This window comes from Culicoides brevitarsis, chromosome 3, assembly GCF_036172545.1.
Source record: "Culicoides brevitarsis isolate CSIRO-B50_1 chromosome 3, AGI_CSIRO_Cbre_v1, whole genome shotgun sequence".
Classification (NCBI taxonomy): domain Eukaryota; kingdom Metazoa; phylum Arthropoda; class Insecta; order Diptera; family Ceratopogonidae; genus Culicoides; species Culicoides brevitarsis.
The window spans coordinates 15,975,969-15,993,085 of record NC_087087.1 but is presented as its reverse complement, the minus strand read 5'-3'; the positions used below and the strand labels follow the sequence as shown (position 1 = coordinate 15,993,085).

General features: G+C 24.5%; 3 protein-coding genes across 6 annotated transcripts in view; 1 reads left to right on the top strand and 2 right to left on the bottom strand.

Annotated features, from left to right (window-relative positions):
• The window catches only part of LOC134834421 (RYamide receptor), a 73,544-nt gene extending 72,912 nt beyond the window's left edge, over positions 1 to 632 (top strand). Inside the window, exon 8 of the mRNA XM_063849069.1 lies at positions 315 to 632. Coding sequence (XP_063705139.1) covers positions 315 to 350 — 36 coding nt within the window. The 3' untranslated portion in view covers positions 351 to 632. The remainder of the gene's footprint in view (positions 1 to 314) is intronic.
• A 1,287-nt stretch (positions 633 to 1,919) lies between these two features.
• Positions 1,920 to 5,995, bottom strand: LOC134834867 (protein spaetzle-like). Its single transcript, XM_063849665.1, has 3 exons — positions 5,691 to 5,995; positions 2,530 to 2,867; positions 1,920 to 2,161 (listed from the first exon to the last, which is right to left on the bottom strand). The coding sequence occupies exons 1-3, from the start codon at positions 5,751 to 5,753 to the stop codon at positions 1,975 to 1,977; spliced, it is 588 nt and encodes a 195-aa protein (XP_063705735.1). The 5' UTR covers positions 5,754 to 5,995; the 3' UTR covers positions 1,920 to 1,974.
• A 202-nt stretch (positions 5,996 to 6,197) lies between these two features.
• LOC134834456 (protein spaetzle-like) lies at positions 6,198 to 11,848 on the bottom strand. Of its 4 annotated transcripts, none has more exons than XM_063849147.1 (5): positions 11,611 to 11,848; positions 9,412 to 9,564; positions 9,095 to 9,347; positions 7,857 to 8,289; positions 6,198 to 6,682 (listed from the first exon to the last, which is right to left on the bottom strand). In XM_063849147.1, exons 1-5 carry the CDS (start codon positions 11,668 to 11,670, stop codon positions 6,388 to 6,390), a joined length of 1,194 nt encoding a protein of 397 aa, XP_063705217.1. In that variant the 5' UTR covers positions 11,671 to 11,848; the 3' UTR covers positions 6,198 to 6,387. The 4 variants fall into 4 exon arrangements, with proteins under 4 accessions (XP_063705217.1, XP_063705219.1, XP_063705218.1 ...); XM_063849149.1 differs by having other exon boundaries at positions 7,857 to 8,274; XM_063849148.1 differs by having other exon boundaries at positions 9,104 to 9,347.
• Between the last annotated feature and the right edge of the window lie 5,269 nt (positions 11,849 to 17,117).

The following is a 17,117-nucleotide window of genomic DNA, read 5'->3' as shown; positions in this document are numbered from 1 at the left end:
AATTTTTGTATTAAAAATCGTATTTTAACATGAATTTTCTTCGTTTAATTTTTTTTCAAAAAAATTATTTTTCAAAATTTTTTGAAAGTTTTTTTGCGAATTTTTTTTTTGTTAAATAAAATGTTAAATAATTAATATTTTAGCTGAAAAAAATATTTTTTTTTTTATTTATTTTTAATTTAAAATTTTTAATTTTATTTTTACCAAATTTTTTTTTAATAAATTAATTTAATTTTCGAAATTCTTTAAAACATTAATTAATTATAAATATTTCAAATAATTACATTTAATTAATTTTTTTAAAAATTCCACAGATTCCATATACATCAGCGGAAACGGTTTTACGGTGATACGGGACCGCGCGTGAGAATTACCAAATGCAGACGACGACCTTTAACGGTGACAGTCGCCTGTCAATTTGTGATAACTCTGCGGGCTGCAACGGCATGCGCCAAGCCAAGCTGAAGCACAAGACGAAACAGAAGAAAATTCTCACGCCCGTCAACTCGAATACAACGCAAATTTACGAAAATTCTAGTAGTGGTGCAAGTGATCACCGTTATGACTGAATATTTTTAAAAAAATTATAAATAATTAATAAGAAAAATAAAAATTAATAATTAGTTTTGTTAAAGAGATGAAAAATTGAATAAATATGTTAGTTGTAAAAAAAATTAATTGTAATTGAAAATAAATGTACAACATAAAAAAATCCCATTTATTTTTTTATTATTTAATTGAAGAGGCGGATTAACCTTTGAAATGTGCAATAAATCAACTTTGGAGTATCCAACTTCATTACCAAATTTATTTATCATTTTTTTTCGCTGATGGTGATTTTTTTTTCTGGTGAGTAAAGTAAAAAATTGTTAATCAAAGTGTCGTGAAAAATTATTTTTTATTAAAAATCGACCACAAATTGATTTATTTATTCGAAAAAAAAAATGTGAGACAACATGTTTTCCGTAAATAAAGTTATTTATGAACGAATATTTTTTAATTCATATTTTATTTATTTATTTTGTAATAAAATAAAAATAATTGATCCGGAATTTATGCAATGTGAGTTTATTTTTCTTTTTTGTATGTTGCTTTAATTACTCGCTATTTTTTACGCGCGATTTTTTTACTTTGTAATTTATTTTTTTATTTGGGCAATTTATTTTATTTTTGTTTATTAACGGAGTTTTCAGTCGAAAATCCAGCGAATTTTCAGGTATATAAGAATTTTCTTTTATTTTTCGATTCATTATTATATGAAATTTAAATATTGAATATTTGAAGTTTTTTTTTGCCGTAAAGCATGCAATGAAAATTTCAACTTATTTTTATTTTCTCTCTTGTTGTTCAAGTTTCTCTCAGTTTCATTTTCATGTTCAGTTTCATTTATTGTTTCTTCTTTAAAGCTTATTTTTTAAAAGTTATTTTTCTTAAAGATTTTTTTTCTAAATTTATTTAAATGTTTAAATTTTGACTTTGTACCTAAAAATATTTAAAAAAAATGAAATTTAAATCTTAAAAAATTTTTTTGAAAAAATTTTGACTTTTGTGTTCATTTAAAATAAAAATAATAATTAAATTAAAATTAAAATAAAAATAAAATTTTATTTAATTAAACTTTTTTACAAAATTTATTTTTTTTTTATTTTAATTTAATAAATTTTTTAAATTAATTTAAATAAATTTAAATTTTAATTAATTAAATTATTATTGATTTAGAAAAAATTTACGATTTTAATAAATTTTTTCAAAAAACTCAAAACTAAAAAAAATAAATTTATAAATTAATTTTTTTAATGACAAAAATATATTTATAAAAAATTAAACTAAAACTAAAACTAAAAATTTTATAAAGTTTACCTTTTGGCCTTTTCTATTTTTTTCGCAATATAAATCTGAAAAAAATAAAACTCATTTTTTATTCAAAAATATCACATTTATTATAAAAAGAATATGAGAAGAAAAGAAAATATTTTAATTATATCTCGTGGCATCCTTCGTCTTGATCGATGGCTTGCAATAACTTGGCATCCGGAAAGCTTTTTTCACCACTTTATTGTTGTCATAACTCAGCAAATACCGGTAATGATATTGTTGCTCACACGTACATTCATAGCCATTCGGGAAACTGTCGCTGTACAAACATTTGCTGTTGTCGTTTCTTTTTTTTTTAGAAAAATAAAGAAAAAAATGAATTTTTTAGTCAAAATAAGAATTTTAGAAGGAAATTTTATTTAAATAATTTTTTAAATTTTTTGAAATAATTTTTTTAAAATCATTTCCGTGAAATTTCATTTAAAAAAATAAAATAAAATAAAAATATATTTTTTTAATGTTAAAATTAATTTAAAAAATTAATTAATTTTTTTTTTAATATTTAAAAATAAATTATTTTTATTTATTTTATTTTTATTTTTTTTTAATTTTTTATTTATTTTTTTATTAATTTATTTTATTTTATTTTTTTCTTAGTGCTTTAGGTTTAAAGAAAAATTAAAGTGCCCATTAAAATAAAATCCGAATACTTACTGGCACAACTCAACTCTCACCCCTTGCCGATAATTTTGCCCATCATTAATAATCAACAATTCCTCATTCGTATTTGTCGTTCCAAATTTCGGAAATTTCGTCAAAATCGAAAAATTACACAAATGCGAGTCATCCGAAGAGACCACTGCATTTTTCGGATCCACAAATGGCCCCGGATTGAAGCGATTTATCACCATTGGCGTCGTATAAATCGGATCTTCCCCAAAAAACGCTGCATATTTGTCAAATTCGCGATTCACCGTCGTCTGAATCGTCTGCAACGGATATCCCCTGACATTTTCGCAGTGCGGCGGATCCAAACACTGAACTGCAAAAATCTTTGAAAAAAAAGTTTTTAAGATAAAATTAACGAACGAGGCGTAAAAACTAATCAAAAAAATAAATCTAAATGTCTTGTCATTATTTTATGGTGCGCGCATGAAAGAACATTAACCGCACAGGGGAATTTCGTGACAATTTATGAATTTTTAATGTGCGCAAAGAATTTCAGTAAGGCATGCTAGACACATAAATTTTGTGTGAGTCAAACTCTTTCCGATCGTAATTTTTTTTATTTTGACGAACGGAACGAGATATTCTCGTGAAAAGTTGTTTCAAAAGGAGACGAATTCCAGGAACACTTGAAATAAATGCATTTCCTTGGTTTGCAGCTACGAAATCTGCTGTTGATGGCTATCGACATAACTTGAAGTAATAATTATCGTTTCGTAAGATTTTAGAGTTCCGTTGAAACATTTGTTCGAGACAAGTTGGGAACAAAGAGAAATTCTGTTGAATTTAATTTGAAGTCGGTATTTATGGAAAATTTTCAATGCTTTCTACTTGTTTTGGTTGTCTACTTGTCAATTCGTGTTTTGATAGGGATTGCGACAAAATTCCATGTATAAGTTATAAAAAATAAAAAAAATTGAATAAAATTGAAATCGTTTGAAATAAATTTAATCAAAAAGTTAAAAGAATTAAACAAAAAATAATTTATTTTTTTTTTTAAATTCAATTTAAATTTTTTAAAATTTATTTTATTTTTCTTTAATTTTATTAATTTTACGGAAAATTTATGGAATTCGTGAATTTTTAATAAATTATTCGTCAAAAAAATTAAAATTAATTAAAATTATTCAAATTAAATTTTTATGGGCAGTGACTCCTAAATAGAAAAATAAAATTAAAATATTTAGCGAAAAAAATTGTGGCAAAAAAATTCTCATTAAAAATTAGAAACCAAAGAAATTTGTTTTATTTTTTTAAATTTTATTATTTTTTTTTTCAATATTTTAAATTTTAACTTGAGAGAAAAAAGAATTATCTGTTGATTTATTTACACTTGAATAAAAAAAAATCAAAAATTTTTTGGTCAAATTTTTGATAAAATTTCTACTTTTTTTCAATTTATAATTTAAGTTCTTGAATTAGAAAAAAGTGCGATTATTAATTTGTGTTGAATTTTAAAAAATTAAATGAAAAAAAAAATTCATTTAATTAAAAATATATGTATATATATTTAATTTTATTAATTTTCAAAATTTTTGTTATTTAAATAAATTTTTGAAAAATTTAAAAATCAGCAAAATTATTAAAAATTCTTTAAATTAATGAATTTCTTTAACTCTTTATTTTTTAGATTTTTTTTTAATTTTCGAATGTTAAAAATAAAATAAATCTGAATCAACATCTAATTTTCAATATAAAATTAATTTGAATTAAATATTTAATTAACTTTTTTACCAATTTTTTTTTTAATTTAATTTTATATTTTAATTTATTTTTTAAAAAATTTAAATTAATTTTTTATTTTACTTTTAACAGTCGAAAATTTCAAAAAATTATTTATAAACATTTTCTTGTAGAAATCGTTAATTAAAAGAGGTTTAAAATTTTTTAGACAATTTTACTGATTTTTTTTTAAACTCTTAAATAATTAATTGAAATTTAATTTTTTTAAATTTGATTTTCAAGGAAAATTTATGGAGTTTTAGAATTTTTAATAACTTATCTTCAAAAAATATTTTTTGAATGGAAATTAATTTTTCTTAGATAATGACTTCTGTGAGGTAAAATTAAATTTTTTAATAAAAATTTTTTTATTAATTTGAAAACAATTTAAAACTAGGCCAAGAAGTTAATTATTATTTTTTCAATCAATTTTCTATTTTTATTTTTTTAATTTTGAGAATTAAGCACTTAAATTTGACTTCAGTTTTAAAATTAAGTGACTTTTAATTTATATTAAATTAAAAAAAGTTAGTTAAATTTTTAAAAAATAGTTAATTATTTTAAAAAATTATTATCTGATAAAAATATTAAAAACATTTTTAATCAACGAATTTTTTAATAAAATATTTTCGACTGTTAAAACAAAAAAAAGTTTAAATTAATTAATTAAATTTTTTAAAACAAATTTAATTTTTGATAAACATCTAAATAAATACTTCATTCAAATTATTTAAAAAATTAAAAATCAATTTCAGAAAAAAAAATTTAGCTATAATTTTCGTAAGTTTTTATATAAGAAATGCATTTCTTCATACGATTGAACTTGTTAAGCAGAATTTACTACCGAATTTCACAACTTCATCTCACAACTCAATCCATCTAACGAAAAATCTATTGAAATATGACATTAACATGTGTGCGCTAAATAAAATTACCAACCATTGCACGAGTCGTCTGTTTTTTTGCTGATCAAGTAAAAAACTGCTATGAAACTCCCATGCCTGTCAAGCATGAAAAATCTCACAAAAAAAAAAACGAGTTAATGTCCCTTTTCTTTTGTTTCAAATTTCTAACACTCTGGCTTGAATTCAATAAAATTGCACAAAAAAAATTATTGCCAACCATTAATTTTTTTTCTATTTTATTGCGAAAAATATCATTAAATTCACGAACAAAAGTGTTGATTGCGATTTTAGTACCGGAAACGATTTTTTTTTTGTCTCACTCGTGTCATTGTCAAGGTCGGTTGAAAATTTTCTGTTTTTCTTGTTAAAAAAAATTTTTTTTTGTTGAAAATTTCATTTTAAATAAAAACACGTTACATAAGGTTGTCAATGCCAACATCTATCGCATTTGATGTAAAACTAGTTCCGTCCCTATTTACAACATTTGTCAACAATTTTTAATTAAATAACGTTGAAATTCACCTCTGGCACTAAAAATAACAACAAACAGCAGCAACTCCAGGCAAATTGATTTCTTATCAGCATTTTCGATTTTTTTTTCTTGTTTTTTTTTTAATAAAAAATTTATTTAATTAAAAATCATAGAAATTTCACTTGAGTTCCTTGATTTTTTTGTTATTTTGTGTTAATTCTTGTTTAAATCAATTATTGACCGGGTTATCACTCGACAATGACTCGCCTTCAAGATTAATTTATTTTTTCTAGGTCACTTTTCCATGAGAAATCTAAAGAATTTTAGCGAAAAAAAAATCGCGTGTGAACCGATCGAGCTTCGAAGACGAACTGAATGCATGAACGACGATCGACGATGAACGACGTTCATTAAGTGATAACGTTCATAGAATATTCTGTACACAAAACTAGCCATTCACGATCAACAATGACCGGAAATTCAATTTTTTCGTTTAAAATTTCTTTATTTTAATTTTTTTTTTAAATATTTACATTTTTTTTTCTTACAAAATCTAGAGAAAGTCCGCTGTACAATTTTTATTTTTTTTTTTATAAATAATTTTAATTTTTAATTTTAATTAAAAAATACTAAATGCTAAAAAATCACATTTTATCCTGTTACACATTTTGTTTTAGTCTTCTAAAAAAAGGCGCCTAAAAATACGGGGAGATTTCGGGGCGTTCAAAAAATGGCTCAGCCGCTTTTTCATTCCGTTTTCGTGGTCGTTGTTGCTGTTTTTGTGGTTGTTTCTGTCGTTTCCATCTCCACATCGGGATGATTGGTAACGCCACGCTTTAGCGAGGCATGCCGACTAAAAATGTTGCCGCCGTAACTGCTGCGAACGATGCACTTGCAGCATGCCGGTAAACGGAAGAGATTTTTCACGGTGTCGCCATTCTCGTCTAACGCCAACAGGTGTCTGTAGATGAATTTTTGCTTGCATTCTGTGGTGTAGCCGTACGGAAAGCTTTCGGTGTAGGCACATGGACGGTTTTCGTTGCTGTGGAAAAGAGATTTTAATTAAATTTTGAACGGGAAAATTTTTTAACGGTAAGTTTAAAAATAATTTTTGACAGTTGAGAATGTGACAGATGTCAAAAATTATCTTAAAATTTCAGTTTTGAATAATTTTTGAGGTTATATTTTGAAAATTTAATAAAATATCTCGAAAAATTACTTTAAATTGTTCACAAATTAAAATTTTAAAAAAGAATTTGACAGCTGTCAATTTTGACATTTAATTTTTATTCAAAAATCTTAAAGCAAAAAGCTTATTTCTTAAATATTTTTGACAATTTAATACAAAATAGTTCATTTTAAAGCTTGAAATAGTTTCAAAAAAGAATTTAAAGCAAAATTTTGACAGCTGTCGATGTTAATTGATGACTTTTGATGGACAAATTTGCAGTTTTAATCGATTTTTTTACATTTTAATTTAAAATATCTGAGCTTTTTATAGAAAAATATTAAAAAGTGGAGAATTCAGAGAAATTTTTGACAGCTGTCAATTTGGCATTTGCTTTTTCTGCCGAAAATTTCAAATGAAAAATAGATTTTTTTAATTTTTTCACATTTTAAAATCGATTCTTTGCGTTTCTGCTGAAAACTGTTTTAAAAAATTTATTTTGTAACTAAATTTTGACAGCTGTCAATTTTGAAATTTGAACTTCTACTAAATGAAATTTCAAATTTAAACAATTTTTATCTAATTATTTGATATTTTTATGCAAAATTTGTGATCTTAAGATAAAAAAATTATTAAAAAATTTGAGATTTTTGTAAAAATTTTGACATCTGTCATTTTTGACATTTGACGTTTTTTAAAAATATTAATATAAAAGCGGATTTTATGTATTTTTTATTAAATTTTAAGACGAAAAACTTCATTTTTAAATTGAATAAATTGAAAATAGTAAAAAAAAACAATTTCGAAAATGTTTTGACAGCTGTCAATATTGACATTTCTAATTTAAGGCCAAATTTCTTATATTCAATTTTTTTTAAATTATTTTCTTTCATATTTAATTTAAATAATATTATAATTAAAATAATAATATAATATTTAAATAATATTTTCTTAAAAACTTAAAAAAACTTTACTTTAATTCAAATTTTGACACCTATCAACCTGTCATCTGTCAAAATTCTTAAACCTAATTTTAAAAAAAACTTACATGCATTGCTCCACCCGAACACCTTGCGAGAAATTCCCGTTATTGATAATATAAGCCCATTTATTGTCCTTTGTCTGTCCCATTGTCGGATATAAAACCAATTCTCGTGAATGACATAACGTTTCTTCGTCCGGATAATCTACGCGCTGCACCACTTGCGGCACAATATCATCCCCGAAGAATTCAACGAGCCTCGCACGATTTTTTGCCACAACTTTGTTAATGTGATCCGTCGGATAATCGTCCTTCGTGGAACACACGACACTTCCATCACGACATCCGCGCGGCACAAACCGACTTTCGGAGAAACGAACATCCATTGTTGGTTGTTGTTGTACTTCCGGCTGTCTTCCGGGGAATTCTTGATAACCGTTTGCGATGTTTTCGAAATCTGAGGGGAAAATTATGCGATCCGTGTCTGGAAAACGAAAAACTTTAATTATTCTACGGTTAATTTTTGAGGTTAATTATTTATTTTTTTTAACAAAAAATTATTTTTTTAATTTAAAAAATATTAAATAAAAATTAAATTAAAATTTGAAAATTTTTATCAGTTTTTTAAATTTTAATTTAAATTTTTTTTTTTTTTTTTAATTTTAATTTAATTTTTTAAAAATATTTTTAATATTAAAAAATTTATATTTTTAATAAAAAAAAAAGTTAAATAAAATATATTTCAATTAAATTAAATTATAATAAAAAAATTAAATTTAACTAATTGTCAATCAAATTTTTAAATTTTTATTTAATTAAATATTTTTTTTAACTTATTTTAATTTATATTTTTAAATTATTAAAATTAAAAAAAAATCAAATAATTAAATAAAAATTTGATTTAAAAAAAATAAATTTTTAATTATTTTTTTTATTGTTTTTTTATAATATTATTTATCTAATTTTTTTTTTAAATTTTTAGATTTTTTAAATAGAAAATAAATATAATTAAATTTAAAAAATTATTAGAAATTTAATTAAATTTTAGTCAATTTTTTAAATTTTAATTTAATTAAAATAATTTTTATTTTTGATTTAATTTAATTTATTTTTTTTATTTTATTTAAATTATTTTAAAAATAAAATTATTTAAATAAAATTTAATTGAATTAATTAAAAATAAATTTTTAATTATATTAACTTAATTTTTTTTATTTTATTTTATTTATATTTTACTCATTTATTTATTTTATTTTTAAATTTTTTATTTATTTTTGTAGAAAAAATAGGAAATGTAATATTACCTCGCTTACCTCGAGGACTGGATCTCTCAGTAATCGCCGCTTTGGGTTTTATCACGACAACATCATTTTCGGTCTGCACATTCGGTCCCAATTCCATTTTGTCGCGCGAAATAATCTCAACTTGCTCCGGTTTCATCAGCGGCGTCGCCAAATTCGCAAAAGGCAGCTTCAAGAACGAATGAATGGTGCGATTGCGTGCCTTTTGCACACCAAATTCCCCCTTAATGTCCGTCGTGACGTTCAACGGACGTAGCTGCAATGCAAAAAATTGATAATTAACATGCCATTTAAAGCTGAAAATCGCAAAAATTACTCACTGGAAACGAAATTTGCGGCAAAATATGATTATTTTTATGATTCTCGGAAATGTCGTTGCTTTCCTCTTGCGCTGAATCCGAGACGTCGTCATAAAACTTTTCTCGAGCCGTCTCGTCGAAACGACTGATGAGAAACTGCGGCTTTGCGTGACACTAAAAATAAAGAAAAAAAAACACGAGATGAGAGTGAGAGCCAATCAATCATTGTAAAAAAAAATGTAAATATTGAAAGTAAAACTTGTTTTTGACGAAAGCAGCTGGGGAATCACCTATCAGTCATTCGCGTTTTTATTTTTATGGTAATTTATCCACGTGAATAATAAATCCCGTTAATCGTCGAGAGAGTGCATTCGGTTGCAATGCGATGAGCGTTCGTTACCACTCGCGGATATAGAACTCGAAAAATGTAAATTTTCTCAGCGAGAAACGAATTTCCAGTTAAATCTGGTTAGGAACGAAGCGATTGAGGGTAAATTTATTCAAATTTTATACATTTTTACTCGGATCGTTTATCGAAACATCTGTGTGACAACTTTGGTTTCAAATAATGATGAGTTGTGTCTGACAGCAGCGGTCAACGGCTTGTAATTATTTTTTTTATCGTTTTGCGACTTTAATTTGATGAAAAAAATAGAATTTTTATCGAAAATTGAAGAAAATTAATTTTTAAGAATTTTTTGATATTTTTTAAAGATTGGATAAAATATTTATTTTTATTTAAAAAGAGTCTCTTGCCAAAAAAAAATTTATTTGATAAAATTTTAAAAATCAATAATTCAAAAAAAAAATCTACTTTTAATTTGAATCATAAAAGCTTCATAAAAATTAAAATTTTTATAATTTTTTTTTTCTATTTTATTCTTTAATTTATTTATTTTTTTTTAATTTAATTTAAAATTTCCAAAATAATTATTTTTTAATTATGAATTTTTTAATGACCTATAATTTTTAATTTATTTCAATTTAATTTAATTTATTTTAATTTTAATTTTATTATTTTTTTTTTTTACTACTAAAGAACTTTTTTAAGTTTTAACTCAAAAATTTCAAAAAAGTTCTTTAGAAGTAAAAAAAAATGAGTTTTTACTCAAAATTTGAGTTTTAGCTCAAAAAAAACTCAAAAAAGTTCTTTTAGAAGTAAAAAATAATAAAATTAAAATAAATTAAATTAAATTGAAAATTAGGTCGTTAAAAAATTCAAAAATAATTATTTTTGAAATTTTAAATTAAATTAAAAAAAAAAAATAAATAAATTAATTAAAAAATAAAATAGAAAAAAAATAAAAATTATCAAAAATTTTAATTTTTATGAAGCTTTTATGATTCAAATTAAAAGTTAATTTTTTTGAATTGTTGATTTTTAAAATTTTATCAAATTAATTTATTTTTGGTAAAGACTCTTTTTAAATAAAAATAAATATTTTATCCAATCTTTAAAAAATACCAAAAAATTCTTAAAAATTAATTTTCTTCAATTTTTGATAAAAATTCTAATTTTTTCATCAAAATAAATCGCAAAACGAACAAAAAAATAATTAAAAGGTCTTAATTTAAAAGATAAAAATATTTTTTAATAAAATTAAAATTATTTTTTTTTTGAACTTATTCTGAAAACTAAAAAAATATTTTGAGACCCCTTCAAAGCTCTAAAAACATTCAAGCTCTAATTTCCAAAACACCTTTTTTCAACGTTTATCGCCAACGAAATCATAAAAAAAATCAATTTGCGATTCAAAATCATCTCTTACGAATCTCGTACAAACACAAAAATAAACACGAAATCAACAATCGATTTGTGGGTGGCTTCACTTCCAAATTAACTCCATTATATAACAAGATGACATATTAATTTACAAACTAAAATGGAACATCGCAATTTCTCGTGACTCGTAATCGTCGTTTTTTTTCTCAATGACATTTTGTGCAATCTTCTCTAATTTTCACTTAATCAAGACTATTTTCCCGGAATTAAAGTTCATCCTTTATCTTTTTCCTCGTTCCTTTCAATTTTTAAGAGAAAATCTCGTTTTTTGCTCCGGTAACAGAATTAAAACTTTGGTAATACGAAACGTGACTTTAAACTTTTTGTCGTCTAATATTGATTTTTATTGTTGAATGCGTTCGTCGTTCGTGGTATCTAATGAATCGTAAGTATGTCACGAAAGAATATCTGAGCAGAAGACATTTTTAGAGACTTACCATCGTAAAGGCTATTAGTAATAGTAATAGATGCATTGAATGTCTGCTATTTATGATCATATTGAGTCAGCTCTGTTATCTCTCGTGTATCTATAGAAATCTTCGTGTACAGTACGTATTAACTGGTTATATATAATCCTTATATATTTTTGTCGACACAGTTCTTTTTTTTACGTTCTTTTATTATTTTTGATCCTTTTTACATTTTTCTTGTTAATTTTCTATTGAAAATTCTAGTTTATTCTCAACTTTATTTTTTGATATTTTTTTTTAAATCATGACGTATTTAATCCAATATTTATTCAATTGTTGTTAAAAATAAGTCACGAAAAAATTTTTTCACACAGAAGTTGTTTTTTTTTATATTTTCACATCAATCGTTATCATTATTTTCACATAAATATTATTTTTTAGGAAGTCCTTTTCACGGTGTCGATCTGATAATTTTTCATTTTATTTTATTGAAATTTCCGCCGGTTATTGTTATCAATATTTTTTTGCGAATATTTTTATTATTATTATTTGTTATTAAATCGAGGAACGATCTTTCTTACTCACTGTCTCTTGGTAAACTGCGATCTCCAGTACGGTATCTTGTTAGTGTATGATGTGTATGAGTAAATAATGATCGTAAATCAACAAAAAAAAATATACACATACATAAAAAAATAAGTAAGTATAGTCAAGTGAGTCGGACGGGAGTATATAATAAATGAAATGTTTGTCTTGTTTTGTATATTATTTTTTTGTCAAGTACAGGGTATTTGACATTTAAAATTATTTTTGAAAATATATTGATTAAAAAAAATCAACTTAAAAATTAATAAATAATTAATTTATGATTTAATATTTAATTAAATGATTTTTTAATTGGTCTTTAATCTTAATATAAATTTTCATTAAATATTAATAAAATTAATTTATTTTAAAATTGAATAAATTTAAATAAAAATTGAAATTCAAAAATAAATTAAATTTAAACTTTTTTAAAAAATTTAATTAAAGTGGCAATAAAGTTAAAATTTAAATTTTAGTGAGAACTTTAACAAATTGCACAAATGATTAAAAGTTGTTATAATGAAATTTTCAAAATACTAAATAATCTTTCAACTAAATTTAATAAAAATCTAGAATTTTTCATATTGGAGATTTTCTGATTTCAAATCGTTATTGATAGACAGAATTATTATCCTATTGAGGTATGAAATAAATCTCTGGAGTCTGTTAAAATTAATCTCTTAAGCAAACTGATAACGATCCATATAGTTTATGTTTTTGTATCGAATTTACGTCTTAGTCCCAGTTCAATAACGTATTTATTCCTCCTAGAATTCAGTTTTTTAATCTTTTACTATGAAATCCAATCATTTCCAAAACAAAAGTCCATGTAACATGAACATGTTAGTCCGAATTGAGTTTTATGAATGAAACGCAATAACCGAACTTTGGATAGGATATAAATTGGTTGGAATGTCTGATGGAAAAAGTTGTTTATATTTTTCATGTACTCTTCCTTCCACGTACGAAATTCAGTTTTGACCTTGTCGAATACTGCAACCTTAATTTTTTTTAAAAGTTAATCCAAAATAAGTTTGTTCAAAAAAAAATTGAGTTTAATACCGCATTTTTTCTTCGAAATGCGGTAACAAAAAAAAATAATTGAAAAATTTTTAAAAATTAAAAAGACTACCAAAATTTTAAATAAGCATTTTAAAAAAAAAACCTGAATTTTTTGAAAGTTTGTGACAAATAATTAGGCCTTCGTTCTAGAAATTTAAATTTTTTTTAAAAAATAAAAAAAAAATTTTATTAAATAAGGTTACCAATGTGAATATAAAGTTTCCCGCCATTTTTTCTGAAAATATTATAATATCCCGCCAAAAGTTATTTCAGAACTTACCTTGATGTTATTCAATTTTTTTTAATATTTTTCACATTTATTTTAAATTTTGACACTAAATTATTATTAAAGAGTCTTTTTTAATGAAACTCCCTGTACATAAATATTATTTAACGATGAAGTATTATTCAAATTGACAAATATTATTGATTGATAGATTTTTTCTGGTTTACGAAAAAAAAAACTCGAACATATCTCTTTAACTATAATTCGCGTGTGTTTCTTGCATGTATTTGTGCTGAATTTATGTAGAATTTGTAACGACAAAACCGCTATGCGAATTATTATGAAATTCACGATTATCTCATATACAGACTGCGGTGGAATTGCAAGCAAGGCGAATAAATGTCACACAATTTAATCCATGCTAATTCCATTTAATGAAGTTTTAAATAGCCCGATGATCTCTCCTTAAAAAATGTTATTAGCCGTGACATCACGTCGCAATAAAACGCATTTGGGAGCCACGAACCTGTCGCAATACATTGACATTGAAAGTACTTTTACTCGTTGTGAAATACCGTACCGCACCAAGGTAATCAGCTTTCTTCTTGTTTCTTCGACAAATTTTTATGTTTATTACGGCGTTGCACACCATTTCACCATCAATTATCATAAAGTCCGTAGGTGCCCGTGTGTGTGTGTGTGTTTGTGTGAGTAACGTAGGGCTTTTACATAGATGACGAGCGAGAGAAAAAAGGTTTGGAAATAATACATAAGCAAACAAGTGTACGTAAGATGAAATTTTGTGTCAACAATGGATGGATGGAGAGATTAAGGGAACAAGGCAAAAGTACCTGTTTGTTTGTTTGCTACAATTTCGGGAAACAATGAGGTGTAATTACAGACAAGTGCCTGTGTTATGTTGCACTTGTTCTCATGTATTATTTTGCTCCTTTGTGATTTAAGAGTTTTGAGGAATTTTCGTTGTGAAAAGGTTGAGGTATTGTGGCCAATCTTGTTGGAAGAACAGTTTGAAGTTTATGGTTTCAATTACAAACATAGTTTTGTTGTTTGGCACTTGCCAACTTTTATAGACAGACGAAACAACAAAACTTTTGAACAAGTTCCTTTAAATCGCCTGGAGATATGCAAAGTACTTGGCATGTAACGTAATTTGAGAGGTGATAGAAAACATTTCGAATGAATTTCTTCTTTTGTGAAACCAAAGGCTCTCTTAATAACTTTTTGTGATTTTACAAAAGGATGAAGTGACAACTGAGTTACATCAAAGAAATATTGTTGGACACTTTTAAATTAAAATGTCCTGCTGTTTTTACACTGGAAAAGGCAATAAAAGCTTTCAAATGTTTTCCAGAATTCAATATCGATTGTCAGAAAATTGTATGAAAAATTCAATTAAAAATTTCAATCTAAAAAGTGTTGAAAGCAAATTCTTTGCTTTTTCGATAACTATTCACAAACAAACTTTTCTGAACTGAGAGGTTGGATTTGAAAAACTGAACAAGTAGGAATTTTATAAAGTATGAATTTTCTTATCACTTGAAATATAAGGTTACATTTCCTAAAAATTCTTAACAATAAAAATAAGTAAAATTTGAATATTTTACAGCAGCTAAAGGCAATTTGTAAAAAAAAAAGTTGTTATTAAAACTTAAAAATGAAAATTTTGATTTTTTTCTTTCGTAAACCCTCAACTTGGAGCTTGATGTCACTCCAATTACGTTTTTCATCAAAAAGAATGCTAAATGGCTTAAATTGGTATCGTTAGACTCGTTAGGACCTAAGCTTTCAAAAAAACCTAATTTCAAAATCTTTCATCCACCTTTACCTTCCAACTGGAAAACGTCGATTTTCCAAAGAGCAAATTTCTTTAAAATTAGGGGAAGATGGGGTAGTTTCAGACATGGTATAATGTTCAAACAGCCAAAAATTTAAAAATGTCAAAATGACAGTAAAAAACCGTGCGAGACGAGAAAAATTGATATTTTTGGCTTTTCTGAAACAAAGGTAGGTTTGCGAGCAGATGTTTCTTGGCGAAAAATTAATCTACTTGAGACGAAAAACAATTCTAGTGAAAAATTTTTTTTTTCAAAAAATTTCACCTCAACTTCGATTTTTGGCGATTTTCATGATTTTTAAGCAATTATTAAATTTTCGGTCAAAAATCAAAATTTTTTCATAACGTAGATTTTTAACTGTTTAAGCTCCCAAAAACAAATTTTGATTTTTTTTTTAAATATTGAGAAAATTAAAAAAAAAGTGTTTTTGATGGTTTTTTGAAAATTTTCAACTTTTTACTAAAATGAACTGGAAAAATATAAAAACTTCAAAGAAAAAATAATTGTGAATTGGAATCATAAGTTGGTCTTGTCCACTTATTCTTAGTTTTTAGAATTTTAAAAATTGTTTGAATATCTATAGAATTCTATGATTTCTACGCAGTCAAAGTTTTCTGTCTGAATGTACCCCATCTTCCCCTAAATTTTTTGATGATTTTTTTTTTAACAAAAATTAAAGAATTTTCCCAAATTTTTAAAAAGTTAATGAATTAATTAATTTTTTTCTTATAATTTTAAAAAATTTAGTAAAATTTTCAGAACAAAAAAAAATAAAATATAATTTTTGATGTATGAAATATTTTAATGAGTTAACTCTCAACTAATATTGTTTTTTATTCCTCAGGAGTGATATTACCTATATTTTTTATTAATTTTTTTTTATTTATTTTTATAAATTTTGAGTAAAAATTCATTCAATTCAAAAAAAAAAAATGATTTAGAAAAATAAAAAAGTTATAAAATAATTTAAATTATTAGGAAAAAAAAACTTACCCCAAACCGATGCCTTCTATTCAGACAAAAAATCAAGCTCGACCATTAAAAACTTCCTTCACAAAAAACGAAACGAAAACGTCATTCACAAGTTCCATTAGAAGAATTTTCTCGTAAAGCTGATTTTGAATTTGCTTCATTTATACCTTTCAATTTTTCTGGATTTTTAATTGACACAAACCATCAATCGGATTGTCAACCATCGACAATTTTTCTTCGTAAATCGCTTTCGAGAACGTTCTGTCAATTATTTCTATCATTCGTAAAAATTCACCAGAAAACCACTTTTGTTTCAAATCCTTTTAAAATTTTCACCATCAAATTTTAGCACAAAAAAAAATCGAAACGTGTTAAATCTCTTGACAAAAAATCAGACAAACAAAAAACTTTTACACAAAACTAATTTGATTCCATCCAATTTTTCCGTGATATTGATTCCCTAGAACAACATTTGATTGAAACAGATCGGCCGTTATTTGATTTGGCTTGCACTTTGTTGCGCCATTCTCGCGTACACTACAATGGAAACATTTCAGGGTGAATTGACACATTTTTTGTACGTCACCCGTGACATATAAGGCCCGACAAAATTAAATCAGGTTAGATATTTGTCAATATCCATCACACAACTGGTGAATGGTGAATTATTACGGGACGCATTCGAACCTTGTCAATAAATTTCAATTTTTTTTTTGTGAAGCATTACTAACGAGTAATGTAGACAACTAATATTTACTTTTTTGTTCGTTTAAAAGTAAAGAATTTTTTTGTTGAGGAAGTAACACGTGTAAATTTACTCAAACGTTTTTTCT

What these genes read in the sequence shown, in the direction of transcription:
- LOC134834456 (XM_063849147.1), bottom strand. Translation starts at nt 11,670, where the DNA reads ATGATCATAAATAGCAGACATTCAATGCATCTATTACTATTACTAATA. An exon ending in TACTAATAGCCTTTACGATG is followed by an intron (nt 9,565 to 11,610) that starts GTAAGTCTCTAA and finishes CTTTATTTTTAG; the next exon opens with TGTCACGCAAAGCCGCAGTT. An exon ending in GTTCGGGTGGAGCAATGCAT is followed by an intron (nt 6,683 to 7,856) that starts GTAAGTTTTTTT and finishes TCTTTTCCACAG; the next exon opens with CAACGAAAACCGTCCATGTG.
- LOC134834867 (XM_063849665.1), bottom strand. Translation starts at nt 5,753, where the DNA reads ATGCTGATAAGAAATCAATTTGCCTGGAGTTGCTGCTGTTTGTTGTTA. An exon ending in TGTTATTTTTAGTGCCAGAG is followed by an intron (nt 2,868 to 5,690) that starts GTGAATTTCAAC and finishes TTTTTTTCAAAG; the next exon opens with ATTTTTGCAGTTCAGTGTTT. An exon ending in GTGAGAGTTGAGTTGTGCCA is followed by an intron (nt 2,162 to 2,529) that starts GTAAGTATTCGG and finishes TAAAAAAAAAAG; the next exon opens with AAACGACAACAGCAAATGTT.